The 26007-nt window shown below is 54.7% G+C and overlaps 8 protein-coding genes and 1 non-coding gene across 9 annotated transcripts; 4 read left to right on the top strand and 5 right to left on the bottom strand.

The window, feature by feature from the left end:
• Positions 1 to 169: 169 nt before the first annotated feature.
• CYME_CMK142T lies at positions 170 to 3109 on the top strand. Its single transcript, XR_002461381.1, has one exon. It is a non-coding gene; the product is annotated as a hypothetical transcript (transcript).
• Positions 2380 to 3816, bottom strand: CYME_CMK141C (glycerate kinase; the record flags this gene model as incomplete). Its single annotated transcript, XM_005536498.1, has 1 exon — positions 2380 to 3816. One exon carries the CDS (start codon positions 3814 to 3816, stop codon positions 2380 to 2382), a length of 1437 nt encoding a protein of 478 aa, XP_005536555.1.
• A 1621-nt stretch (positions 3817 to 5437) lies between these two features.
• Positions 5438 to 6475, bottom strand: CYME_CMK140C (hypothetical protein, conserved; the record flags this gene model as incomplete). Its single annotated transcript, XM_005536497.1, has 1 exon — positions 5438 to 6475. The coding sequence occupies one exon, from the start codon at positions 6473 to 6475 to the stop codon at positions 5438 to 5440; it is 1038 nt and encodes a 345-aa protein (XP_005536554.1).
• Positions 6476 to 6830: 355 nt separating this feature from the next.
• CYME_CMK139C (enoyl-CoA hydratase, mitochondrial precursor) lies at positions 6831 to 7733 on the top strand (the record flags this gene model as incomplete). The annotated part of the gene is made up of 1 exon (XM_005536496.1): positions 6831 to 7733. The coding sequence occupies one exon, from the start codon at positions 6831 to 6833 to the stop codon at positions 7731 to 7733; it is 903 nt and encodes a 300-aa protein (XP_005536553.1).
• A 1684-nt stretch (positions 7734 to 9417) lies between these two features.
• Positions 9418 to 12645, bottom strand: CYME_CMK138C (hypothetical protein, conserved; the record flags this gene model as incomplete). Its single annotated transcript, XM_005536495.1, has 1 exon — positions 9418 to 12645. One exon carries the CDS (start codon positions 12643 to 12645, stop codon positions 9418 to 9420), a length of 3228 nt encoding a protein of 1075 aa, XP_005536552.1.
• A 1510-nt stretch (positions 12646 to 14155) lies between these two features.
• CYME_CMK137C (hypothetical protein) lies at positions 14156 to 14500 on the top strand (the record flags this gene model as incomplete). Its single annotated transcript, XM_005536494.1, has 1 exon — positions 14156 to 14500. One exon carries the CDS (start codon positions 14156 to 14158, stop codon positions 14498 to 14500), a length of 345 nt encoding a protein of 114 aa, XP_005536551.1.
• Positions 14501 to 19204: 4704 nt separating this feature from the next.
• Positions 19205 to 20299, bottom strand: CYME_CMK136C (similar to vacuolar sorting protein/ubiquitin receptor VPS23; the record flags this gene model as incomplete). The annotated part of the gene is made up of 1 exon (XM_005536493.1): positions 19205 to 20299. One exon carries the CDS (start codon positions 20297 to 20299, stop codon positions 19205 to 19207), a length of 1095 nt encoding a protein of 364 aa, XP_005536550.1.
• Positions 20300 to 21425: 1126 nt separating this feature from the next.
• On the top strand, positions 21426 to 21611 carry CYME_CMK135C (similar to NADH dehydrogenase I alpha subcomplex 1; the record flags this gene model as incomplete). The annotated part of the gene is made up of 1 exon (XM_005536492.1): positions 21426 to 21611. One exon carries the CDS (start codon positions 21426 to 21428, stop codon positions 21609 to 21611), a length of 186 nt encoding a protein of 61 aa, XP_005536549.1.
• A 186-nt stretch (positions 21612 to 21797) lies between these two features.
• On the bottom strand, positions 21798 to 24371 carry CYME_CMK134C (hypothetical protein; the record flags this gene model as incomplete). The annotated part of the gene is made up of 1 exon (XM_005536491.1): positions 21798 to 24371. The coding sequence occupies one exon, from the start codon at positions 24369 to 24371 to the stop codon at positions 21798 to 21800; it is 2574 nt and encodes an 857-aa protein (XP_005536548.1).
• Between the last annotated feature and the right edge of the window lie 1636 nt (positions 24372 to 26007).

The following is a 26007-nucleotide window of genomic DNA, read 5'->3' as shown; positions in this document are numbered from 1 at the left end:
AATGAATACGGCTAAAATGGCGCCTTGGGCGATTCGCCACGAGCGAACAGTAAATCAGCATAGAGATAGATAAAACTGTATTAATGGGACGTAGCGTGGGTGCGCGCTGCTGGACCCTGCCTACGATGCACCGGGTGCAGTCTTGAACTCATCTCGACTGCCGACAGCCAGCTAAGGCGACCCCTGCATCACTAGAGACGCTTCCGTGACGCAGAAGCTGCAGACCCGCGACACACACGGGCGTCGCTGTAAGATGGATCGACTCAGTTTCTGGATAACGAACGTAGGCTACGTGTGTTGCGACTTTATTGGGTGCACTGGGGCAGTTGCGGTACGGAGTGAGGGCGCCTTCTCGATACCGTCTGTACCCTGTGCGTGCGGCGGGCGTCTGTGGACGTCGCACTCGTTCAGGGGCGTTTCACCACACCATGACAAACTCGAGCTCAAAGCATCACCGTTCAGGACGGCCTCGTGCGGATGTTATCTCCAAGCATGCTCGATAGTTCCGGAGGCAGCGCTCTGGCCTCGCCCACTGCGGTGTCGACGACACCAGAGCATTCTCCTCGGACTCTATAGGATGCTCAGCGCAGCAAAGCGGTTATGTGGGAATGGATATATTGACTCTATTTATATCATATGGTTTAGTTTCAATCTGTAATCTTTGTGACGCCGCCGTCTTGACGCGCCTCGGCGCGGCTCCGACAACTCGGTGCCGTCTTGTTCGAGCTGACTCGTATTCACCAATGAGGCTTCGGACGTGGTTAGTTGACGGAATTAGAAGAAACGCTGCGGCATGTTGTGCGATCTGCCGAGCGGGGCTTTTTTTTGGGTGAAGGACCTCTGTGTCGTTTAAACGATCCTTTTCCCAAAGGAAAGTCTACGCGGATCCGCAACCAGCCCGTGGCAGTCGCCTTGTCCGTGGACGTATTCACCACGAGAACATTGGCTACCGACGCCAGCACACACTCAATAAGCTAATGTTGCTTTTTTCGCGCCCAACAGAACGTAAGTAAACTGGAATTGCTCCGGACGCAACGGATCAACTCGGGGAAGACTCTGCTAAGCGTTCCTCGTTATCAGAGCGCTACGTACGGTTTACGGGAGGGTCCTGGATTAGCCCCTAAACCAGGCTCGGTGCGAACAGGTGCGCCCTGATTCGATGCCAGCCGTTTGGCTCTGGGTGAAAGTCCCCGGACAGTAGGTCAGAGAGTGTCGGTGGTAAGCAAAGCTGGGCGTTTCAGGTCGCGCACACTTCTGCTCGCGGGACTGCAACCACAGAACCCCAATAAGAGCGGGAGTGCTGCGCGACAGTGAACGTCGCTTGTCGATGGTGCAGCGCTGGAACCTGCTGCCGCGTTGGGGTGCTTGCGCCCCATGTTTGGCAGCGGCAGCCTGCACTGAATCAGCAATGGAACGAGCGAGAGCGACCGTCCTTCATGGACGGCGACTCGTGAACACAATGGGGCTTACTCTGGCAGTGTGCTCCCTATGTTGGCCATTCGAGACGGAACCGGTTATGTCGCTACCAGCAACTGTCTCAGTGTCGTGAGACGCGCCCCGGTCGATGGGCGTATTCTTCGAGCAGCGGCCAGCTGTAGTGCCTGGACCTGCCAGTCGCTTGCAACTGGTCGCCAGCGTACGCTCATCAAAACGGTGGCGTCCCCGCGACCTGCTTCAGTTCCTTGGACCAGATTACTAACCTTTTTTTAGCACTGATTTGACCAGATTCAGGATCGCAGTTTCCACGCCTAGTCGTGGAGGCAGCAGAATTTCCCGTCCAGCTTGACGCCGCGCATAGCGATGAGGCATGTTATCCACGCAAATCGAACTCGTGACTGAAGCGAAGATGCTGTAGGAAGCAGAGGCTGTAGCACGAGCTGCCAAGACCGTGCCTGTTGTGGCAACAGCCAGTGTGGACATTCATACACCTTTGGAAGAGAACTCCGTCGTCTGTGTTTCTCTCGTGGAACAGGCGATCACGGATTTCAAGCTCACAGGCAAAACAGCCCCCAAGATATCCTGTTTAGAGCGTCCGCGAATGCGCACGTATTCCATAGCCGCTATGCACTAGCAACAAATTGTGAAAGCTATTCAAGCCTAGAAGGCTATGGTCACAGGAAACACCCGGATTCGAATCGCAACGCGAGTCCCCGGACCCACGAGCAAAGCACCCGCACTGAGATCCATCACATACCATTGTGAAGATTCTCTGGATGACTCGAGTTGTGCCTCTGCATCCCTGCTGACACCTCGGCAGTCTGCATGCAAAGCAGTCTTCGACTCCGCGAAGCAATCGTCATTGGCTGTACTTCAGAGCGCATGGACTTGCGCTACGCACAGGCGCTCATCTGCAGCTTGGAGCACTCTATACGTCGTGCCTCAAGGAACGAGCTCCGAGTGCGGGTTCAGTCGAGTTGGCGAGCGGGTTTCATCGATACCAACGCGCAATTCCCGCGACAAGTTTCCAGTAAGAGGCGGGCCGCCATACAAATCACCTAAATACGCCTTGTACGCTGGCATAAACTTATCGACAAACGCGTAGACCTGCTCATCGGTCATGGCTGGTCGCCCTGCAGCCCGCATCTGCTGTTCAGCCTCGAGGCGCCACTGGTACACAATCCGTAAGGATTCACTTAATTTCGGACCATCCAATGCAATGACAATAAATGCATCCAAGAGCGGGTAGAGCCGACTAAAGTCTTCCGCGAGGAATCGATCGACTTGCATCAAATGACGCAAGGTAATCGGGTCCATTGTAGCAGGTCGCTCGTGTAGCGCCAGCGGTCGGAATCCGAGGCACCAGCCCTCCAGGAAGACGACATCAACAGGCCGGCTCACAAGGGGCCACTGCTCTGGCGGAGCACGATCGCCCAGTCCTTGAAAGGCGGACTTGTCGTAACGCGGCACCGCAACCTCTGCATGTTCCCCTGGATACGGTGCAGCTACCACCTCGTTCAAAACCTGCAGCGCAAGCGAGATATCGTGCGTCCCCGGGTTGCCTCTTGAGCCCAGCAGCGGATTCTCGGGAAACGCTCTGGCTAGTGCCTCCTGCTCGCGACGAGTTAGATAAAAATCATCGATGCTGAGAGATACACACCGACGTTGCTCGAGATCGAATAATTTCTGGAGTGCAGCTGTCAGTGTGGTCTTTCCGCCTCCTTGAGGGCATTGCAGTCCGATAATGACGCCGTGCTGCTTCCGTCTCTCGTCTCGTTGCAGTCGGTTGACAACATGTAGGGACCAGGCAAAAACAGGTAAATAGAAACGAAAAATGCGATTTTGATCGCGCTCAAGGGTCCCGTCCAAGCCGAGTTCTTTAAATAGGTACGAGCCCCATGCCTGCCAGCGCGAGAGCGAGCGACTTGGCGCATACTGCGGGGGAATCGCCGCCGCCAGCGGACCCTGCTCGATGTAGCTTTGCAGCCAAGTTCCAGAGCCGCTCCAATCTTTGGCCTTCTCAGTCACGTGATGTGTGAATTCATGGGAACTGGTGGCTGCAGTGTCTCGCGGTGGCTCTAAGCTCGCGTGCAAGCGCGCTCGCAACGCCTTTCGACCGAGGGGTCTGAGCGGGCACCTCGCGAAAGCGCTTCTCCGAGGCGATATGGAAGCAGCATTCAACGTGCATCGGCGAAAAGGCGAAGGCGACGCCGTCCAAGCGAGCATACTAGGTGAGCTTGGAACCACCTCTGTGGCACAAGGCTCGGCAAACGCGCGTCTACAGAAACGCTCGTCAACGCCACGCCCTCCTGAGAAGACGAATTCACCAGTGTTCCTTGGATGACGGTTCCCTTGAACCTTCCTCGCCTTAGTATTCATCGAGTTAGCGCAGTTATGAATATAAGATTCCAAGCGATGGTGGAAACCCGTGGAAATCCGGGCACTCGAGGGTCTAGCAAACCCGCCCAGCGCTTCGCAACGCAGCCAAGCGATAATGATCATGGAGCGATACGGGCGCTGCACTGCTGCTCGGCTACTGTACCGAACACGTCCCATGGCGAACTTGTAGCCTAGATCCACCTAGATTTGCATAAGATTCTGTGTAGGACTGTGATTAAAACCGTGCAAAGTGGTTTCTTATCAGCGTATCAAACGCCGTCACCGGGTCTTAGAATGTTGAAAGGGTTCTGGAACGCCGCAACATAGCCCAGGTGCCTCTGCACAGAGAGCAGCGACGTGTTGCAGACCGCTTAGCCGTCTGCGGCCTACGATCCGCCCAGTGGCGTTGGTCGTTTTGGAGCAAGTCGAGGTGCTCTCTTAGGGTCTTGATCATACACCAGCTTCGAGTAGAGGACGGATTCCGGCTACGACTCGCAGAGTGCTGGCCGCCGGAATTCTTTTGCCCTGGGCTGCGGGTACGCCCGGTGCTTGATCCCTTGTTCTTCTTAAGCGACATTAGCTTCCAACGCGATCAGCAAGTATTCATTTTCGAATCGAGAAACTTTGAATCCTGAAACCTCGTTCCTTGGAAGTGAACCGGCGCCATCTGTGGCTCAGGTGAGTAGAAACGAGGATCGGTCACTCGATGAGCAACACATGAACAAGCAGGACAAGTTTCTCATGCAACCTGCAGATGTGTGCGTGAGCGCTTGGGAGCTTCTGTGATGGAACTGGCCGTTTTCTTTCTGCCGCTGAAACCGCGGCGGTAATCTGTAGCGGTTAGCGCCGACAGCGCGATATTCGCTTGGCTAGGGCGCCGCTGCACTGTGTTTCCCCTTGCGAAACAGCGGGATTCGACGGACGCATACCCCGTTCATACCAAGGATCGTACGGACGACGCCGAGGCCCTGACGCACGGGGGCCGTTCGCTAGCGATCCCTTCACTGACGCTTGGAGGTTGCGTCTTCGGCCAGCATACAGTGCATCTTGCCCTGAACCGCGTTCAGCGCGAGGTTATCGCCCCGAAAGCGGGCCCTGTTTGGATCGCATCCATCAACTCGTCGAGGCAATACGTCTTATGCAGTGGTGCGCGCAACTTTATAGACCTGTATGTGGAGCAGCTGCGGGCACCGCGTTGATTACTGGGAGAGACTGCAGACACCTGAAGGTATGGTCCCGCTCGATGTGGACCTTGTTGACGCGGCCCGACGTTGACATCTTGGAGTGCTTCCTTCTGTGATCCGGACTAGTCGAGGGTGGCAACGCTTGTTCGGGTTGCGGTACGATGCGTGAAATGATCCTTCTATTTGTCGACCGTGCTTGATCCTCGGCGTGCCGAGCAGCGAGTAAACCTTTCAACGGGTTCTTCGCATGCATCCAAGTACACCTGTAGGCTGCCAGTTGCTCGCAGTTCTACCCAGGCGAAGCCCAGACAGCAGCCGCTAGGGGCAGAATCCATCGCACTCGTTGGATTCATTGCGCCTCTGGAGCTCGATACTAAGCATCCAGGTACACGAGGATTTCCTCATCCACGCTGTGCAGCAGTGCTCAGCTTTCTGAATCACTGCCGGCTCGCTACTAGAGATGGTGCTGCTCTCTCTGTTTCTAGCAACGCCAACGCTGCTCGTTTCGCTGCCAACTGAATGCAGTGGAAGCGCCGCTCGTGGAGCAAAACCCCGCCAAACCAGCGACAGACGCAGATAAAGATATTATGCTGGTTCATACTCCGCAACAGCTCCAAAACGACCCGGCCGGCTCGCTGCTCACCATCGTCGCAGTAGTCTTCGTGAATGTGCTGGTCGTCGCCCATGATCCGAAATGCCCAGCTCAGGTGCGTTGCTTGTCGGCCTTTGCGGTGCTGTCGCAGCGATTGTAGACACAGCACTGCAGCGGAGCTCGACATGATCCGAGCGGCGTGGCCCTGAAATGTCGACTTGCGTTCCGTGATTGGTTCCGACGACACAAGTCGTACGACCTCGCTCGGGCCCGGAGATGTAACGTCCTGCTCACAGGCGGTTGCACGCTGCGAATCAGGTATGGAAGCGGTTATTCCAGTGACCAACTCGGACGCTGGGACGTTGCTTGATGTCCTTTTCTGCCTGTTTTCAGGCTTGTTCCGCTCCGGCGACTCCGACTGTGGCCTGTCAAGTGGTGCGCTTTCCGTATACCCCGGATCCGAAACGACGCCCTGGGTGCTGGTGTCCCAGTGCTGAGTACACTGCAACTGCTCATCGTGAAGCACGCTTTGACGCGATTCATAGAGCACAGAGGCTATCGAACAGATGACCCCAGCTTGCTGTTCAAGTGCATCTGCTCTACGACTACCATGAAGGTCAAGGTCTGCGCACACGGATCGCAACATCGACTCCAGTTTGGGTGCTGGGAGCCAGTCTGCTGTTAGACGCAAGTCAGAACAGGAGAGAGAAACCTTTTCAGGATATCCATCTGGCACGTGACAAGTAAGCGTTAACCCAAAAGGACTCGAGCTGCTCGGCAAGTGCACCCGCAACGTCCTCGTTTCTGCGGAGAACTCCACCGACTCGCTTCCGTAGACCAGCTCCAGAGCGCTTAGCTCGTCAGCGAATGTGCCAGCGTTCATCTAGCGCCACACTCCAAACTCCTACCCAGCGACGACTCCAGAAAACCCAGTTCAACGCCCTCTACTGGTGCCTCGGAGCTGTCCATCGCCTGAGCGTCCCCAAAAGACGCTATACCCGTGTTATGCCAACGCAACTGTGTCTCCTTGCGGTACTCGAGGCAGAGCGGATTGTGTCGAGGTGTCGCATCGATAACGCGATCCAGCGGAATGCCGAGCCCATTCCAGCCTACTCCATACCATTCCGTTCCGAGGCTTCCGCTCCCGAGTGCGCAGGGTACGCGACTAGCCCTGTGCACGACGTCTGGTGGAACGGTGTGCACTAGGAACCTGGGTGCAGCGCTGGGAGCCTTGGTCTATGCGCTCTTTCGTCACAGGCAAGAGCAGGTTGTTATTGCAGCGGCTGCTGCTGCTGTCAAGCAGTCCAGTCGTGGGGGGTTGTACGGCGAGAGCTTCACGTCAGTGCCGGTGCTTCTCCGCCGCTCCCGGTGACTACAGCAACTTGCAGGTAGAGGTTCGGGGTAACGTTGGCCTTGTGGCGATTCATCGACCAGCGGCTTTGAACGCGCTCAATGATGAGACGACGGCAGAGCTGTTGGACGCACTTCAACGGTACGATCGTGACTCAACCATAGGCGCTATTGTGTTAACGGGAACTGACCGGGCCTTCGCTGCCGGAGCGGATATCAAGGAGATGGCGAATAGGAGCTTTTCTCAAGCGCGCCGACGTGACGCGGGTTCCTTCATGGACTTGTTCTTCGCGCTGCGCTCACCGACCATTGCGGCGGTGCGCGGGTATGCGTTGGGCGGGGGCTGCGAACTTGCACTCGCTTGCGATATCGTGTATGCTGCGGAGGATGCTCAGTTCGGTCTTCCCGAAGTGCAGATCGGCACAATCCCTGGCTGGGGCGGCACGCAACGACTTGTGCGAGCTATAGGAAAGGCCAGAGCGATGGAGATGATTCTCTCAGGGAGACGTATATCATCGCGCGAGGCGGAAGCCTGGGGGCTCGTTGCCGCTGTGCACCCCGAGGACAAGCTCCTGACGGCGGCCTTGGATACCGCCACAAAAATTGCCTCGTTGTCGCAGCCGATCGTACAAATGGCGAAAGCTGCGGTCAATGCCGCTTATGAAATGCCACTGAGGAGCGGAGTCCTGTATGAGCGCGCACTCTTCCAGTCGACGTTTGCAACCCAGGACCAGAAGGAGGGCATGACGGCCTTCTTGGACAAGCGCGAGCCGAAATGGACCAACGCATGATGGGAGCAGGCATCGCCACCAGGCAAGGAATCCGTCGGGCGCAGAGACCGATGCTGCCTTTGGTTCACGGACAGTACCGCTTTTGTTCTGCAGTCGTGACGTCGTTGATATGTGTGTGCGTTCCCGAGTTGCACAGATGAGCGCTGGATGTACATGTGTCCGGCCGCTGCGCGTATGAATGTTTGGGAAAACCACGCCTCGCAACCCTGGCACTCATGTAAGCGTTTCGGGGGATCCGTTGCGTACGTTTGCATGGTTGCTGTTATCTCCATGATACTGGGTTGCTGGTGTTGCTACGTACGTTGCTGTAGACGGCGGATTCCGTTCCATTTACACTCGTAGCAGTGCAAGAATAGCGTATCCCGCTTATCTGGTGACTACGTGACACTGGGTAGCTTTTGTGTTGCTACGCACGTTGCTGTAGACGGCGGATTCCGTTCCATTTACGGTCGTAGCAGTGCAAGAATAGCGTATCCCGCTTATCTTCTAACTACGTGATAATGGGTAGCTTGTGTTGCTACGCACGTTGCTGTAGACGGCGGATTCCGTTCCATTTACAGTCTTATCAGAGCAAGAGTAAAATATCCTGCTTTTTAAATTCCAGTTTCGCGAGTCTGTGCGTCGAATCTGTTCCAATCGTTTCTATATACGGGTGCAGTCTCCTTGCCAGCGGATTCGCTGTAAAGCTGCTGCGAATGATTCCTCTCGCACACAAATGCGACAACGATCCCCTGAACGTGTCGCTTTCACCATCATCTTTGAAGTTCACTGTCGCAGCAACCTAGTCTTTGGCATCCAGAAGGTAGCGAACACACCAGCGGCTCACCGGTCTGCACTGCTTGAGCTAGTGAAGGTACGAGGCATCCACGTGACGTCAAAACGCAGCGCCTACTCGACATTCGAGCATTCGCTGCGACGCTAATCATCACACGAGCTACTGGAAGACACCTTCAGGACGCCGAGAGGTCGCATTAGGGTGTTTCTTCAACGTCACGGATTATTAGGAGGTCACAGCGGTGGCAAGTACGGCGCGCATTGTACCAAGACGAGATTCGCCATGAGGGTTTCTCCGAACAAGTCCATTGGTGATCGTAGAGGAAAACACTCTGGAATCAGTATGCTTATCTGATATGGAGCCATTCAAACGGGTGCTGAGAAGACGCTGCCTCACCGCCGACAGGTGCATGTCAGTAGAGTCGGAGAGGAAGACTGCGAAACGCGACACATGGCACCAGCGAAATACTTATGCAGACAGCAGCGGTCTACCAGAGCTAGAGGGAACGAGCCTTGACGCGACTGCTGTATCAACTAGAGCAGACCGCTTCAGTGGAACAGACGCAAGCGCTGACGAGTAGACGGACCCTTCGAGACCCCGGCACTCAAGGCTGCTGTACTGCACTTTTGATGTACACACAGGCGGGCAATCGCTAGAGTTCAGAAGGATACCACCCACAACGTGAACCTCTTGCGACACGTTCCCCGGATCCAAACAAGTTGTGCAACTAGAGTACCAGTGCCGCGCCCACTGTTTCACCCGTCCCCTAAAACCGTGTAACGCTGACAAGTCCAGGACTTGCTTGGCGTCGACACAAACCCGATAACATCTATGACATCGACGGTATCGCGAACACTCCACCCGGACATCAACTTCAGGATGTTCTCGTATGCACCCGCGAACGCGACCTCAACTAGTCGGACACGGTACAGTGAGCATCCCGTACAGACTGGGTGAGTCCAGCGGCGGAAACTTGTCACCGAGAAGTGCGCTGAGACCGAGAAGGTGCGCTCGATGCATCGTGTCGCTGGAGGTGTTTTCTGCAGCAGGCGCCGGTGCCTCTAGCATTCTACGCACCAAACAGTGAATTCGACGAAGCTCATACGCAACAGCGGAGACTGCACCTTGGCCCTTTGACGTCGTGCTCATATTCAGAAACGAGGTTCGGAGCGCAAGCACATAGTCCACTTGGGCGTCCCGCACCAGAGGGAATTTTTCTGGACTCGTTTCTACATTCTTCGGATCGAAAAACATGTTCGTCAATAACTCCAGATATGTATGCAGTGGAAGCGTAGACGCTGTCCCCCATAAAGCGTTCTCTTGCAACCAGACGAGTCGTTGTGGATGCAGGGCCAAACTGAGTACCTGACTTCGCGTCTGCTGCAGCAGCGTCAGAGCCGAAACCGGTCTCGTACCCAGACAGTGAGTAACCACACCGTCACACTTGCCAGCAGGCTCGACAAGGTCCAGAGCCCACGTTGGGTAGCCACCACCCAGGATCGCCTCGTGGTCCAGTGGCGACAGCAGGCGCCGCAAGAGTCCAAGTGCCCGCTGCATCGTCTCCGTATCGACGGGTTTGCGCGGCACCTGGACGGTGCGAGCTGCTCTGCCTGGGGCAATATCCGCGGGGTGACCCCGACGTAGCTCAATGCTCCCGAGAAACTTGGTTGCATAGAGCGCACTGCGACTCCCAAAGAAGAGCGCGTACCGGACAAGTTCAGAGTAATCGCTCCATGAAAGGTCGCGCTCATGCACAAGGGCGCGCAGACTCGACAGCGCTCGCCCAACAACCAGTCGAACGTTTTCATGATACGCGAGCGGATCGTCGGAGAGATCCCACTGCGAAACATAGACATCCACACCATTCGGACTGGGGTCATCTTCGTCGGTACCAAAATGGAGACCTGCCTCCACGGCCTGCTCGGCAAGCGGTGCGAGCTCCACACGGTGCTCCGTCAATGCTTCGTCGACTGCTTGGCGCAGTGACAGACTGCTGGAATGCAACTGCTCCAACAGCTGCGTGGGGCGCTCGCTCCCTCCATATCCATATCGAATAGCCAAGATATCGTATGCTCCAATAACGTGCTGAAAATAGCGCGTTTGCTTCTGACTATCGGCAAAAATCAAAATCGGAAGGTAATCCATCACCGATGAGCTGATCCCGTTGCGTTCAACGTACTCGGGATCGCTCAGATCCTGCCAGCGTACGTTCGCGCTCGCCCTAAAGTTATGCCGCAAGCCGAGTGCATGACCAACCTCATGCATCGTGGTATCGATGAGCGCATCGCAGATGAATCTCTCGGGTACATCGCCGACATCCGACACCAGTGCCATAACCTCGAGTATCGCAAACGCTGCTGTATCCAGGCGCGCAGCATCCACGAGCTGAACACGACGCAGCGCTGGCGACTCGCGCACGGTGGAGACGCTCGCCATGGGATAGGCTTCGCTACTCCGACGTTGTCCACTGAGACGACTGCTGTCGTTCGGTGCAGTCAAGCGCTGCTGCGCAGCGACCAGATTTGTGTATTGTCGCATCAGACTGCGAATCCATCCGTGCGTAAAGATAATATTCGAGTTGAGAATTTCCCCAGTACGTGGATCGATATTGCTCGGTCCTAGCGCGAAGACACTGTTAAGTGAAGGCGACCAGCTGATGGTGCTGAAACGAATATCACCGATATCGTAGTCCGAGGGCCAGTCGCTGTCCTCGGGGAGGACGGCTCGAATCGCTGGCTCTACCCTAGCCGCAGATTTATTCCAACCGGCCTGAGCAAAGGCGAGGTTCCAGTTCTCCACGCCACGTTTGAGACAAAGTCTCCAGCGACTCGGAACTGTCGGATCGATATAGAATACGGTGGGTAAGCGTCGACGATTGATGACATCGATGCGTTCGTGGATTCCCTCGTCGTGATCCAACAACAGAAACGACGTCGTAAAGTAGCCGATTCGCTCGTCTGCGAGTCTGAGTGGAAGCGAATCCGATGGGAGCCGCACCAGCTGGAAGGAGATCTCTGCTGCAGAGACACCCGAAGGGTTCCAGCCGCTGGCAGCCTCTTTCTGTGGAAACATAGCCTCCACTCGGATCTCGACATTACCTGGATACGCTTTCGCTGCAATGACCCGATAAGACCAGGGCGCTTTCGCGGGCGAGCTCGTCTGCGCGGTGAGCTTTGCGGGTGCATCTTCCGAGAGCACCGCGAATCCGTCACTGACCCAGGGAGTGACGTCCAGGATCAAGCGAAGGTTTTTCGTTTCGTCTGTTACATTTTCAAACGACGCTGTTTTGTTCACGGACAGCGCATCCTGGTACGTCACCGCCACGATCCGCAGGATCTTGCTCCATCCGGTCCATGTGCCTGCCGCATAGGACGCAGCCAGCTCAGAGTCGTTATGCTGAATGCGCACCCCGAGCTGGGGTCGATACAGATCAACTGCCCATGATGGACGTGGTTTCCCTAAACGCAAGGCAAACCAGTTCTCTTGTGCACGGTTAGAGGGAGCATGAAGCATGAATGCCTCAGCATCGCCGCGGGTAATCAGACTATCGATGACGAACGGCTGCTCGAGTTCGGAGATCGGTACTTCAAGCCATACTTTGTTCAGGGTACTGTTGGAGGCACCGCTTCCGATGTAGACGCCAAAGAAGCCTCGCTGTCCTGTGTAAGTGAGCGTTGCATTCCATACACGTCGCCAGCGCTTCTCGCTATAAAGAGGTACAGTTGCGGCAATACCCCAGTGCGATAGGCGCTTTCGAACGAGACTCTCCGTACCGTGCTCGGTTATGTATTGACGGAGGCTTGCAACGATGCCGATCATGACGATAACGGGGACCAGAACCAACAAAATGCAAACAAGTCGACGACGTGCTGCTTTCCACTGCACATGCTGTGCCTGCCGTGGTGTCGCTGAGGACACCTCAGCAAAGTATCCTAAGAAAGGGGCAGACGCTCGGTTCAGATTTCCACTCTGAGCCTGGGGTGAGCCCGATTGCCCGGTAAAGCGCACTGCTATCTCTTCATCATCGTTCAGCGAGTCACTCAGTTGGGCGTCCTGCGTTCTCGAGAGACCTTCAACGCGCAGGCTTTCGGGCTGTAGCAGTCGCCTGCGGAGCGCATCGTCCACTGGCTCAGGCATCGAAGCCGGTGACTTGTGTGCAACGCTCAAGCTCGCGAACAAGCAGACGAGCACTTCCGAACTGACGATTCGCTCAGCGTCCGCGAAGGCAGTGGCGAGGGTCAAACCGTGAGCGTCCCTGCGCGACGCTAGTACTTGCGTAACGACGAGGCTCAGAGTATCGCGCTTAATGCATGAAGGCAGTACGCTTTGCTTTTGCTTGCGTCGTTGCCCAGGACCAATGAGAAAAACTGTTGCACGTATGATGCACACGCTGAATGGTAGACAGAGCAGATATGTTCGTACAGCATGGCTACACACAGGAAGCTGTAGCGACACCAGCGGGGTGGCGGCAGCATGAACAGTCTCGCAGGGAGCGCGCTGCTGCGAGGAGTACGCTGTCCCCGTCTATGTTGCTGGCTTTCCTGGGGAATGATGCACAAGAGAAATTCGCGTAATGTTTAAAGATACCGAGCATTGGTCTCATTTAGAGAGCTGCCCCAGCAAACAGTCCTTCGCGTACCGCCGTATACGACACGACATGCAATATCTAGTTCATGACGATCGGTAGCAAGCGTATTCCAAAAGTTTATATTGAATGGCATCCTCGAACACTTTCCAAGTGCCGGGTTTATAGAGATTGTCGGCTCGGATTCAGCACAATGTGGGTATCCATGTTGATCGGAGTTCATCGTCGTGCCGAGGCGCTACGATGACGCTTTCGTTCACGGGATACGCGCTTGTTCCGGGCCCACAGTCATGGACATCTGTGGTGTACCGGTAGCAGGCTCAGTCAAACGTCCGCTCAGATGCTTTCCAAGTATCTCTCTCGTACTCCAAGAGGGTGTTCAGTCCGGCGTAACCTCGGTATCCGTGGCTCATCAAGAGTGAAACCAGTCAGTGCAGGTTCACGGTATCCGAGTTATTCGCGTGGTAGCCTTGTGAACCTCCTTGGAACAAGGAGAAAACGCAAATATTCCAGTGTAATCCAGTACAAGGCTCGTTCGCTCTGAGCAGCTTTCCGAGCGGAGCGAAGCAGGTTCACTAAAACAAACTGACTCGCTGTACGGATGTGAGGAGCGGCGCTTGCCACCTGGCCTGCCGCGCTCCCTGCTAAACGGTCTCCAGAACTAGAGGACGAGAGCACAGTTTACCTTTTCATCCCTAGCTCAATACAGTTCAAGCAACGGTATGTAACCCTGGCGCTTGCATTGCTAGTCAACCTGGCCCCAGGTGCTTGCGCTCCGAAAAACAGTTTCCAAAGCCGCTCATGCGCATTGCTTCCGAAGCCATAGACTTCTCAGTTTCAGCACAGGACAATCACTCGTGCGTTATTTTCTTGCTCCTTGTTGTCTAGCTGTTGCACCATCACGGACACGAGCCGAACACTGAGCATCACACGAGTCGAAGCGGTGAAACACGTTCAAGAGCTGGAGTGCGTATCGCTGTAAGCATGGCGCGACCATTGTTGTGCGCGCTGCACCAGTACGTAGCTACGACTGCTGTCGTGACTAGTGAACCAAAGAACCTCATGCCTGAGGAACCGAACAATACCCACACCAACGGGCAAGCCGCACAGAGCGCGAGACAAGGGGGAGAACAGGGAAAGCGGTCTCCTGCTGCGGTGGAAGGCGAGCAAAAGAGGGCGGATCGACTCGAGGACGATTTGGACTTTTTTGAAGAAGATGACGACTTTGATGAGTTTGAACTTCACAACTGGGAACCAGATCTAGCTGCTGTTGAAGAGGATGAACTCGAATGGCAAGATGACTGGGAAATGATCGATCAGGACGAGGACTTTGCTGCAAAGCTTGCAGCGGAGTTGGCGCAGAACGGCTTCACGCGTAGTGACCAGCCGGCTGCCATGGACGCTTGAGTCTGACTGCTTTGGCGACACTTGCTTGCTTCAGCAGCGTTCGTCAGTAGTTCGCGGTGTTGCTTGTTTTCGTTGTTGAACCTGCTTGGCGGACACTGCACGTTCTGTGCAGTGCAAACCGTCCAAGAAGCTGCAAACTGCGCTCCATCGCCTCTGGGATATTTGCCTTGCGCGTGCAGTCAACAGGTTTGAACCAAACTGCACCCTTTACACTCTACATCGAGTATTCTTCAACTCCTGCAGGCGACGCTGTAGAGTATGTCTCACAAGTTGCAGAGTTGTGTATGTTGCATTGCGTTCGAGCGTTTGCGTCGCCTTCTGGGGTCATGGGAGTGGTATTTGGTTCCGCTTTCCCGCTCTGGTCACGTGAGTGTGCAATTAGCGTTGCAAAACGGGCAACGAGTAGGATAAACAGCAGATAGATCATTCGATTGATCAACTGACAAATCATGACCGAAGCAGTCCGGCTTGCACAAAAGGAATGTGATTCTAGACACACTCCGCAGACGATCATGGTCCGCGATTGTTTTGGAGATTGCTTGGATGCCGGTTGCCGCGGTTTCTCTGTGCCGATAATCTAGTATGAACGAAAGAGCAGCGATGGAGCTTGCGGGTCCGCAACAGTACATGTTTTGTATTGGACGTAAAACCTTCTGGCCGTTGTGCAAAACGTTGCCGTTTTAGGTACCCGGGTCGCGAGTAACAGTCTCGTGATGGACGCGTATTCGCGCTGACGGGAGCACGATTCCATGGAGCGAAGGAAGCGGAAGAGGAGCAGGCTTTCCAGTGAACGCGCACTGGCTTGGAGCTCTGTCTCGATCACGTGCGAAAGGCGTTTCCGGTCTGGGGTAGACGCCGGTTTCCGAGTCATAATTCGAATACGACTGTGTTTCCTGAGCTCCTCATACAACGCAATCTGCGCTGTACCCAGTGCAGTGAATTCTCAAACACATGGAGCAACATGCAATGAATGTTTTGTTTGTTTCTCTCGAAGGTATTCGAAAACTGGAATCTATCCAGTAGGCTGGAGAACACTCGCTTACAGACGTTATGATATTATTGCTAGCTTACGGAACACGGCCTAATAGGTACCAGGCATTTTACAGTTAGTCAGTATGTGGATGAGCTTTCCTTCTCGCAGTCCTCATCCTGAATAGGGCGCGTCCATACCAGGACTAACGAAATTCCATCTACACCATCATCTGTTATTCAATCCATTCCACTCAATAGGTTCTCCAAGAAATACTGCCAACAACGCCACAGAATTTGAACTTTTCCGCACCGACGCTACGAACGCTTATGAAGAGATACTGATGGAAAAATAAGATAGCTCGCTTTTGTACGGAAGCGTCGCTCGCAAAAGAAAAACAAACGATCGATTTTGCACGAAAACGCGATCTCTTCTTACAATAGGGACGGATATTCGTCTCATTCGATGAAACTTGATTCGGGAGAAAGATTGGACCTGTACACGGGTACCCGAAGCTGGATAAAGTACCGGTTCTTTTGAACAGAAAATGGAACATTCCGACAATATCCATTTAAGATGCGACGCTGATGTGGGGTCGCCTACAAATCGTCAAACGGACAGGATCGTTCTACCCTCCATTCGGTGTCGAAGCACATTTCGTGGCTTGTTCTTCCCACACTCCTCTGTCATGCTCTTGGATAATGTCGCTCTCCATCACTCAAAAGCGGTTAACGAATAACCAAGTGAAATTTGCATAGAGCTGCTCTTCATCCCAGTCTATTCTCCCTGGATGAATCCTGTGGGAGGCTTCTTCGCTGTTGCGAAATGCCCTGTCGACGCTCACGTATCGATGGATGAGTCTTCGCATCTATGACAGCTTTCATCGACGAATCATCCTCTACTACCTCCACCATCCCTGAAGTGAGCTTTCGCTCTTCTGCTCTTGTGCTCGTGCGCAGGAGGGAACGGGAACCTTCAATTCGCGCAGTGGGCGGCCTCGGTACGGAAAAGCTGCCTAAAAGATACATGAGAAATAGTAAATAAATAAATAGAAGAGGCGAGATTCAGTGTCGCCGTCTACCCACTTCATCTGAATCCGAATGATAGGAAATAGATATAATGTATGGTTACCACGTCTACTGCATCACACAACGGACCGGAGAAGGTGAAGAAGAAGCTGGTCACCGCGAGCAACCCGGAGGCATTCGAAAAGCTTTGCGTAATGTATCCGTTGAGCTCGCTCAAGCTTTCTAATGTACAGGAAAGAAATAAAAATAAATTTTCAGGAACAATGGAGACCGACGGAATGTCAATCTGCATGTCTTATTTTGAAACCTTGGTCTGCATCGAGCGACGAGATGCATGTTCAATGCTCAAGTATGTGAAGAGCAAAACTTCGTGGTGAGCCTAGATCATGGGTTGGCGAACAATGCAGCTGTTTCTGCACATGGAAGCTGAGAGGATGGAGCCAAAAACCTGAACGGAAAGCAAGTGAAGCTCCCCAACTTTTCCGGGGCATGGTTATCGAACGCTAGACATCATGGACGCGACGAAGCATACCAACAAAAGGGAATGATGGCGCTCGGACCAATTTTGACACGCTCAGGAAAGTGCCCAGCAGAGCCGCATGCTTTGTTCTGAGCCTCGTTCACTGAGCGTATCTATGAACGTCCATATGGACCAAGCGGACGACTTTGTGCAGGCTTCCATGAGCGTGCGCTGGGGACTCTCCAGCTTGTTCAATGAGCCGCAAAAAGAAATGACTGATACATCGCGTCGTCTGCCGGTGGTATCCTATGACGCTGGACACGCCGTGGTGCGCAAATGCTGCACTCGTGCGCCCTCGACCTCGGCACACATAGAGTGCTGGTATCGACGCTGCTTTACGGGCGTAGATGTGTTCAGGACGACATGGACGCAGAATGAGTACAAGTGCACGTTGAAGTAGGTAGTGAATGAACGTGTGAAATAGAGCTGAATGCACGGGATGGTGTAGAGTAAGGTGAACGAACGCTGGATAACGAGGAAAACGACAGGAATCGGCGTGATATCGTGTGATTCTCGCCACCGTCCATACACGCAGGCAGTTTCTGCACCGATATCAGAACACCTCGATCAACATTCGGAAATGGGTCGTTTGATTCCAAATCGTGCAACGGTTATGCATCGAACGAATCGTTCAGTGAGTACTTTAGTGCCGTGTACGGGCGTGATATGCTGAATCGCTGCGGACTTGTGATGGGGAATCGCTCAGTGGCCAGCAGAGAGACAGAGAGAGAGGCCACGGCTTGCTCACCTGAAGCAGTGCACTTGCAGGGTGCGGCTGAGGGATCCAGAGATGCTGGATAGCCGTCCATACACACCAAGAACGAGTCTTCTGCGTTATTTTTAAACACTCCTGGTGTCCGATCATTCTCTAGCATTCACTGTACCGTCTGGTTTGAAATTGTAGGCGAACACTGTACCATGCTGCACAGACATACGTTCTCGTCGTCGGGGTATCCAGATCAAAGTAAAGACGATGCGTTCCAGCACCGAGTCGGTTTGGATCGTTTCGAAACCAGTTGATTGCGTCTCTTCTGTGGACGCAGTGGTGCGCAGGCCACATCGCTGGTGACGCTTGCTGTTGCATTGGCACGGTCGCGCGCTACCCATAACGTCATCTCTGGTTGATGCAAACAGTTTAAAGTGAATACTCTGTGCAAGTTGACTTGAAAACCGACCGTTGGGCGAGCAGCGGTGTCCTTCGAAAGACGACTCTAAGCGTTGATCCGAGAGGATGGTGGTGCACTGGACAGCGCAGTGCAGCTAACTAACTCGATAGATGGGGGAAACGCCAATCACCGCATCATTGTACACGAGTTCACAGAGAGAATGTTTACTGTGCATCAATGCATAAGCATGATAACCACCAGCGCAATATGTGGCGTCCTCAGCATCGAGATGCTTACCTCGCACACAGGCGAACATGCGCTGGAGGCGTTGGACTCTACTACCGCTTCGGTGACAGATCACAATATGCGATCGTGTTCACCATGAAAACGGCAGCATCCAGATCCTTGATAGGCAGACGAAGCGGCCCTGTCTCTCGGATAATGTCATTGTGCTGCAGATCCATGGCACTGGAGCGACAAAGTGTACCCAGGCAGTCTGCGGCGCTGAGATACTGCTGGTACGGGACCCCGATGCATTGACGTTCTCGAATGCGTGGTGCGCATTGTTGCCGTTGACCAATGACGCCTCCGTCGGGTACGCTGCGAGTGCGCTTCGACAAGATGCCACAGAAGCGACTTGCATCGGACGGAAGACCCTGAACGAGGGTACCGTCCATTCTCTGAACCCGAACGACCGGCGAGCGAGATCTCTTTCCCAGAGCGCCAAACGAATCGTTATCCGCTGCAGCGATGTTCATGCACGACATCCTTCTCCGTTATGCTTTTCATGTTGCCATAGATACATCGTCACCCGCTGCAGCGATGTTCATGCACGACATCCTTCTCCGTTATGCTTTTCATGTCGCCACGGCGGCAGGACGGTCCACGTCAGGTACAAATGCGATGCACCATGGATACATGTCGTGGTATCAGGCCTTCGTCCGGGTGACTGGCGGTGTGCATTGATCGGGGCACCTGCACCGAGCGAACACTCTCCCCGACAAGAACCGCTGCAAGTTGCGATCTGCATCGATGGGGCTAGCCACCTGTTTCCAGTGCAGCCTCCGATACCGACGAGGATCACGTGTTGCCATCCAGCGTTCGCAGATGACGACAGATGAAAAAGCGTCGATAGGCAAGCTCCCGAACGAGTCGCAGAAAATTATCAATATCGATTTGCCCCCGGCGCAGTGCATCTTCTAGAAGCTGCAGTGTATCTTGGATGGCGAGTTCCGATGCTCGCGCCTCAGTCACCATATTGGTGTGAGCGTCCGTTGATGCAAGGATTGTCTCGAGATCCGGGTCGCTTTCTAATTCCCGGTGAGCATCTATCCATTCCTCCTGCGCTTCGACTTCTTCTCGAACCGCCTGGAGCTCTTGGGATACACGTGCATGCTCCTGAATGATTGCCATATCTTCGGGGGGCGTTGTGCTTCTCATCGCTCCCTGGTCGTCGTGAAGTTGCGCCGCAGCTGCCACCTCCTGTTCTAAAGCTTGCTGTAGCTCCGCTATTCGCCTGAATTCGTCCCTGAAACGCCGTCGCGCTCGCTCGAGTATTCGCTGACGAAGGACGGTGCGGCCGGGATGCTGTGTTGCCCCCGTCGCTGCATCAGTCGCAGCAGTCGGAGCATGCCCAGGAGTCGCTGCCTCGCCAGTTCCCGCAGGACGACTCTGTTGCGTCGCATGCGTGTTGCGCGGATGAATGGAGTAAACCGGCGGACGCCTACTAAAGTTTGAACTCACTTCCGCAACAATAAAGTGCAAGCGACTTTCGCTCGCATTCCATGTCACTAGGCCAGGCAAGTACACCCGACCCGTACTACCAACGTGCGGATGCATGGGCACAATCTGCATGTGCCTCGTCGGAACTACATAGAGCACAGGTGGCTCTGCTGGATACGCCGCCGGCAACCAAAAGTCCATCGGAATATTATACTGGACACCACGATAGAATATGGGTACCGTCCCTCGCAAAACCACCAATCGCTGTTCCCGTCCGTCCTCAAAGCGACGCACAGCGATAGCCGGAAGCAGAGACGGACACTGACGCAGCGTTTCCTCAATGTCCTGAACTATCCGCGGCCAGTTCCGGCGTTCGTACATTGTCAAGTTGTTCACGTGATTCATTCGCAGCTCTCGTCCAGGTTGCCTTGTAGAGGTCGCTTCTCCTGGCATATTTTTCCGTTTACCTGGACACCCTTCCGGTGCAGACGAGTCCAAATGTAGCTACAAAATACACCCTTAATCGATCCCAGCAAGTCTAAGTGCCACCGTCCCTGGCGGGCACCTGTTTCGCCGACCACGGAGAGACGCACCTGTACCAGCGCTGCTTAGCGCAATGTGCGCAGCGTTCGTTCCATGGATGGCGCTGTGCGCGTGCCGCGGCATCGATCTGCACCGTCGAGTGGCGAGCGATCGGCGTGTCTGCGAGCGCTGGCGCGGGCGATGCGCCAGCCTGTGCGTGTCCCATGGATGGAGGTACTTCAACGCGCACTGAAAAACAAAAGTAAGAAAAGAAAAAGCGTATAACGGAGAACGCTGGCCTGAGTATACGTCTTGTCAATTAAAAAAATGTGCAAAAGAAAAAGCGCATAACGGAGAACGCTGTCCTGAGTATACGTCTTGTCAGTTAAAAAATGTGCAAAAGAAAAAGCGTATAACGGAGAACGCTGGCCTGAGTATACGTCTTGTCAGTTAAAAAAATGTGCGTGTCCCAGCACTAGTGCGTCTGTGCGTGTGTGCGTGTACGGCACGTGCTGCTGTTGCTCCAGCACGGAACGCATATGATCTCTTGTTTGGACATGAATCCAGGTACGGGAAGCTGTTCTGTATTGGTACTGCGTCCGCAGAAGCGCGGAAAGCGTCGTAGAGGGCGCGCACACCAGGTACTAGGCATAGGAGGGATCGTGTGTGTGTGAACGGACGCAAATCCCCGAGGGCGCGGATGACTGGAGGTGGATATGATGTGGAACGCGAAGGCATCTTGTGGCATGCTGGATTCGCTCCTGGAAGCGAGTAGCAATTGCTTCATCGAGAATCTCCTGGGATTCGTGTTCAAAGAACGGACCTAGGTGTCGAGCAGCGCCCCCGGCATCAACAATACACGAGAACGGTCGATCGCTTCCGCAATCGACGCATCGCCCGCCGCATCCTTGTCCATAAAGTCCAGAAATAAGACTATTCGGCGAGTGTTTGCACGAGTGCGCGATTGCTCACGCGTGTGCCGCCACCCATGAAAGCGAGGCGAGGCGAGGCGAGCCCGATGCCTCTCTGCACGTTACGGCGTATTCGACTCGCAAGCATGGCGTGGGCAGAAGTCGTGCCTTCTCTAGTTATCGTCACCGTTGCCGTGGCGTCCATGGGTTTGTTGCAAGGTGTTTTTCACCGGCTTGCGACCGGTGAGCGTCGACGAGTCGGTCAGGATCGCTGGGATCGACTCTTGTACGAGCGAGACCGGCGACTGGAAGCGGAGCGCGTTGGCAAGTGAGCTCGAGTGCCCCCGGGGTGCTTAAACTCCCCTCGGCGATATTTACGATACTGGATGAAACGGTGAGGCAGTTCTCCATCGCGAGCGCTGTACTGCGCTCATAGTGCTGCGGAACGCGGCTTCGTTGCTGCGGCCGGCACCTGGCCGCGTCCGGGTACTGTCAACGACGGGAGGTGTGCTCGGTGATCACGGACTAGGGCTTTCACGCTCTAGCTTTTGCAGGGGACTCAAAGTGAGGCCGTTCTCCAGGACCCAGGTCCGCAAACGCTGGTGCTCTCGTCGCAGCCTCGTCAAGCGTTCCCTGGCGACGGTGATGTCGGCTTCGGCCTCGTGAAGCTGCTTTTGGAGGCGTTCGACGAGGCGTTCGAGTTTCGCGTTTCGGAGCTGTGCAATACGAAGCGCCTGTGATTTTTGGGAAGCATAGAAGCGGTATTCGCGACAGGCTTGCTCGTACTTGCGTTGCCAGTACACGGCTGTTGGTGGTTGTTCATCATCATCATCATCCGATGACGCTGTGAGCTTGGAGTATTCGGTTTGCGTACTCGCCGTACGCATGGGCGTTGAGGGCGCGGTGGTGTCTGCGAGCCGCTCTTGTAAGGCGCTCCTTTCTTCGTCTAGTCGAGCGATTACTTCAAACTGCTGGTCTACGACAGCCTGCAGTTCACCAAGTTGCCGTAGGGTGATTTCTAGCCGTTGACGTAGTGTTGCTCGTGGCAATTCGCTAAAAGCTTCTTGACCACTCGTCTGAACATGTGTATGGTGCCGTTCCGAGTGGTCAGGTGCGGGTTGCGACCAACTTGCATGGTCCGAGGCTGCTAGCGATCGGCGCTCTATGGAGCTTTGCCGCGCAACCGGCGTGTGAAGCGGCGATACGCTGACTGGGGTCGAATCTACTGTTGACAGCGTCGGTGAGCGCCGCAGCTCATGCGCTTCGAGCAGCCCCTGCTCGTCCAGTGGACGTTCCCCAGAGAGCAATGCATTAGGTACATGCGAAGGCGTTTCTCGGAAACGCTCACGTGCCGTAGAATCAAGATCTCGTCGGGCTCCGATTCCAGTCTCCCGAAAGACGCCACCAGATGCGACGTGCTCTGCTCCGGTGCTACGGTGGTCGACGGCCAAACCGTCGTCCACATGCGCTGAACTTGATGCTGGCACATCAGGCGCTCTCGACTCTATAGCTCCAACGGGAAGCGTTTCGGGGGTGCAGCGGCGGCGCTCTGGAGGCGCGACCGAGCCCCGCACTGGATTTGCTCGCGGATGCTCCTTTGATGAACGATGTAAATCACCTTCGAGCTGGCGAATTCTTTCAACAAGTCTCGCGGCCTCCTGACGAAATGAATCGGGATCGCCGGCGGGCACACGTGGACCGCGGGACGTCTCTTCACTCCAAGTACTGCGCGTCTTGTCGAGCGCTGAAAGTCGCCGGGATATATGGACCACCTCGTGGACACGCTGCTCGACACCGGGATATTCGGGTTGCGCAGATCCCCATACACGGGAACTCGAGTGAAATGCATCGCTGCGCAGTTGCGTCGCTGCTGACCCATTCAAAGCGTCGTCTGCCGCCTCTGAACGCGTACCACGGGGAATGTTTCCATGCTGATAGACAGACTGAGAAACTGAGAGCGAGCCCTGGTCTGTAATCGGTGATCGGTTTGCTCTGATCCATTCTCGTGCATCGGCGGCCTTCTCATCAGTACGATCATACCGGTGCAAGAGAGTGTCCGTCTCTGGGCGAGACGCGGGCATTGGCAAAGATTCTGCGAAAGCTGTGGAAATGCGCTCGGACCTAGTGCCTTTCCCAAGTCGCTCGGTGGCGTCGTGCGTCCCTGGCTCCGCTCCGAAGCTTTGAACCACAACAGGGTCCAGTTCCTTGCCCGGTGCGGTGCTGTGTCCCGAACCCAGTGCCTGCACGAACCTGTCACGTTGCAAACCAGAGCTTTCATCCACAGCGAGGTCCATGTGGTAGCTCACCGACTCACGTCGCTGCGGCGTTTGCGCGACTTGCTGCTCGATGACCATTGATCGCGGCTGGAAAGACTCGTGCTTGCAGACTGAAAGCAGATCGCTCACGTCCATACTGGACATGGCGTTGCCTTCCGGGGAATCCGCAAAGCCAAGCGGTGATCCATTCAGTGCCGACAATGCTAGGTGTTTGAGGTCGCTCGTGATGCGCTGCACGCTGCTCGTTTCCCTGGCACCGTAGTCCATTGACAGAGGTGTACCCTGATTTGATAAACCTCTCCATTTCGTGCTACTTACATAGCCAATGCCTTGGCTGCTTCTGTCGTTGTCATCATGAGCCAGTGGGTCCTTCACAGGCGCCCCGTAACCAGAACCACGCAATACCTCGCGAGTAGCTCCACCAAGAGACGTATAGGTACGCGACTGCATGGCCTCTTTGGCGTCACGCGCTACTTCTCCCCCGTTTTTGGTTTCATCACTGCCGGGGCACGTCGACTGAGAACCGCTTGCGCTCCCGTGTGTCGCTGACCACGGCCAACGCGAAACGGGTGGTGGCTCTCTCTGGTGTATATCAAAAAATCCGCCTAAAACTCGACTTGAAGATTCTTCTTTCGATACATGTGTACTGTTGGCGCTCGTACCCGCTCGGTCAAACTCCGCTGTAGAGCCTACGGAAACGTGCTGCTTCGCGTTGGCCCCAAGAGCGCTGACACCTGTTTCACCGCCTCTCTCTGGGCTCGGGTTCTCCAGTAGCTTTCCAAGGGCACCGATGTCTTCACTGGACGTTTCTTGCATTTCTCATCTACGTCAAAAAAGTGAAACTCGTTTCCGTTACTCAAAAAGCGACAAGAAACTCGAGCTGCAGCGCAGCCTCCATCTCGGGACCCGCTCAGGTGCTGGAATCCGATTTTTAATTTGGCGAAACGCTTTCGCGCAGGCATGCGTTCCCAGAGACTAGGCGCTTGATACCAGCGCTCGGTGAAGCATCTATCGTTCCACGCCCGAGTCCCATACCGCGTACTTCTTCTCGTATGTACTAGTCGTTTCGTATGTTCTATCGAGCGTCAGAGATAGCGCACGTAGCGCCGGTGCGAATGTAGCACCGAGACAGAACGGCTTTGCTATATCACAAAGGGCGTCGGCTCGAGGCGATGTTCACGCAATGTAGAGTCCGGTGTCGTCGTCGCTTTGTGGGTAGCGAGTCAGCGTATGCCGACTTGCCCTTGACGCACGACGCGCTGGGGAATATTGGGAGTCAGGATGAATCCTGGGGGCCGCCCCTCTCCTTCGTGATGGTGTATGTCATGCGTTGTCGGTTCGCGACGCGGGCTTTTGCTCGGTATCCACCAGTGGGTAGATGGACGAAGCGCTGGACCCGTGCGCTCATCCGGTTCGCAGCATAGAAATCCAGCCTGTTCTGGGGCGAAGAACTTGCGCTCCTGGAGGTCCCTCTGGATCCGGTTCGTGAGGATAGCGCAAAGTAGCTTCATGATTGACGGGATGAGGCTAATAGGCCGGTAGTTGTTCATGTATGTTTGAGGATCCAGTTTCATGATGGTTACGACCTCGGCAGCGTTCCGTACCTCTGGGATGTACGCTTCTTCGAAGATGCGTTGGATGCACTCCAGAAAGTGTTTGCCTAAGACTGTGTCAGGTTCATCTGGTATCGATGGTGTCCCTGTTGTCCCGTCTTTTGGGATCACCAGTTTGATCCACTGCGCAGGGATACCGTCAATGCCAGGTGTTTTGTGGTTGCTTGAGCTTCGTACAATCTCACATATTTCGGGCCAAAAGATTGGGTCGTCCTTTCTCTCTAGCGAGTCAAGTTGTCTTAGTTTGGGTCTTGACAGTATCAAGAGAGGTCCGCACACAGCTCTGTGTAATGGTCCGTCCAGGCCCCATTCACTGAGGGACTTTCTATCTTCAGCTCTCCTTTATGGTAGATTGGTGTGATGGACACGCACTGATTTGGTGGATGAGGTCTTGTTCGGACGTAGCGCCAGGTCTCATCTTGGTTGGTGCTCTCTAGCACAGATTTGGCCAGATATGCGTCTCTGCGGCTTGTATCCGTTCGTTTGTCTTCCCTACAGGGATTCTTGCTTCTTTTGATAGCTTCTTCATGTTGCGCCGTTAGCGCCGGTAGGGCTGCACTTGCTTTCTTGTCTCCGGCTTTGGATCGCATGGCGGTGCGGGTGACGACGTTGTCGAATTGATGGCATTCATCAATCTGTGCTTTTTTACGTCGTTTCGGGTACTGCGGTTTGCTACTGTTGCGTTCTGGTGCAAGCAGTCCCAGTTCTCTACCAATCTTCTGATTCCCATCCACAAACACGCGTCCGAAATGGTCTAAAGACTTGGATGCACGGCTTGTCGGATCTACAGCGCTGTGAGTAGGTAACTGAGTTTGGTGACAGCTTTCTTGAGTTCCCGC

Source organism: Cyanidioschyzon merolae, chromosome 11 (assembly GCF_000091205.1).
Source record: "Cyanidioschyzon merolae strain 10D DNA, chromosome 11, complete genome".
Classification (NCBI taxonomy): Eukaryota; Rhodophyta; class Bangiophyceae; order Cyanidiales; family Cyanidiaceae; genus Cyanidioschyzon; species Cyanidioschyzon merolae.
This window is presented reverse-complemented; position numbering and strand designations above follow the sequence as displayed.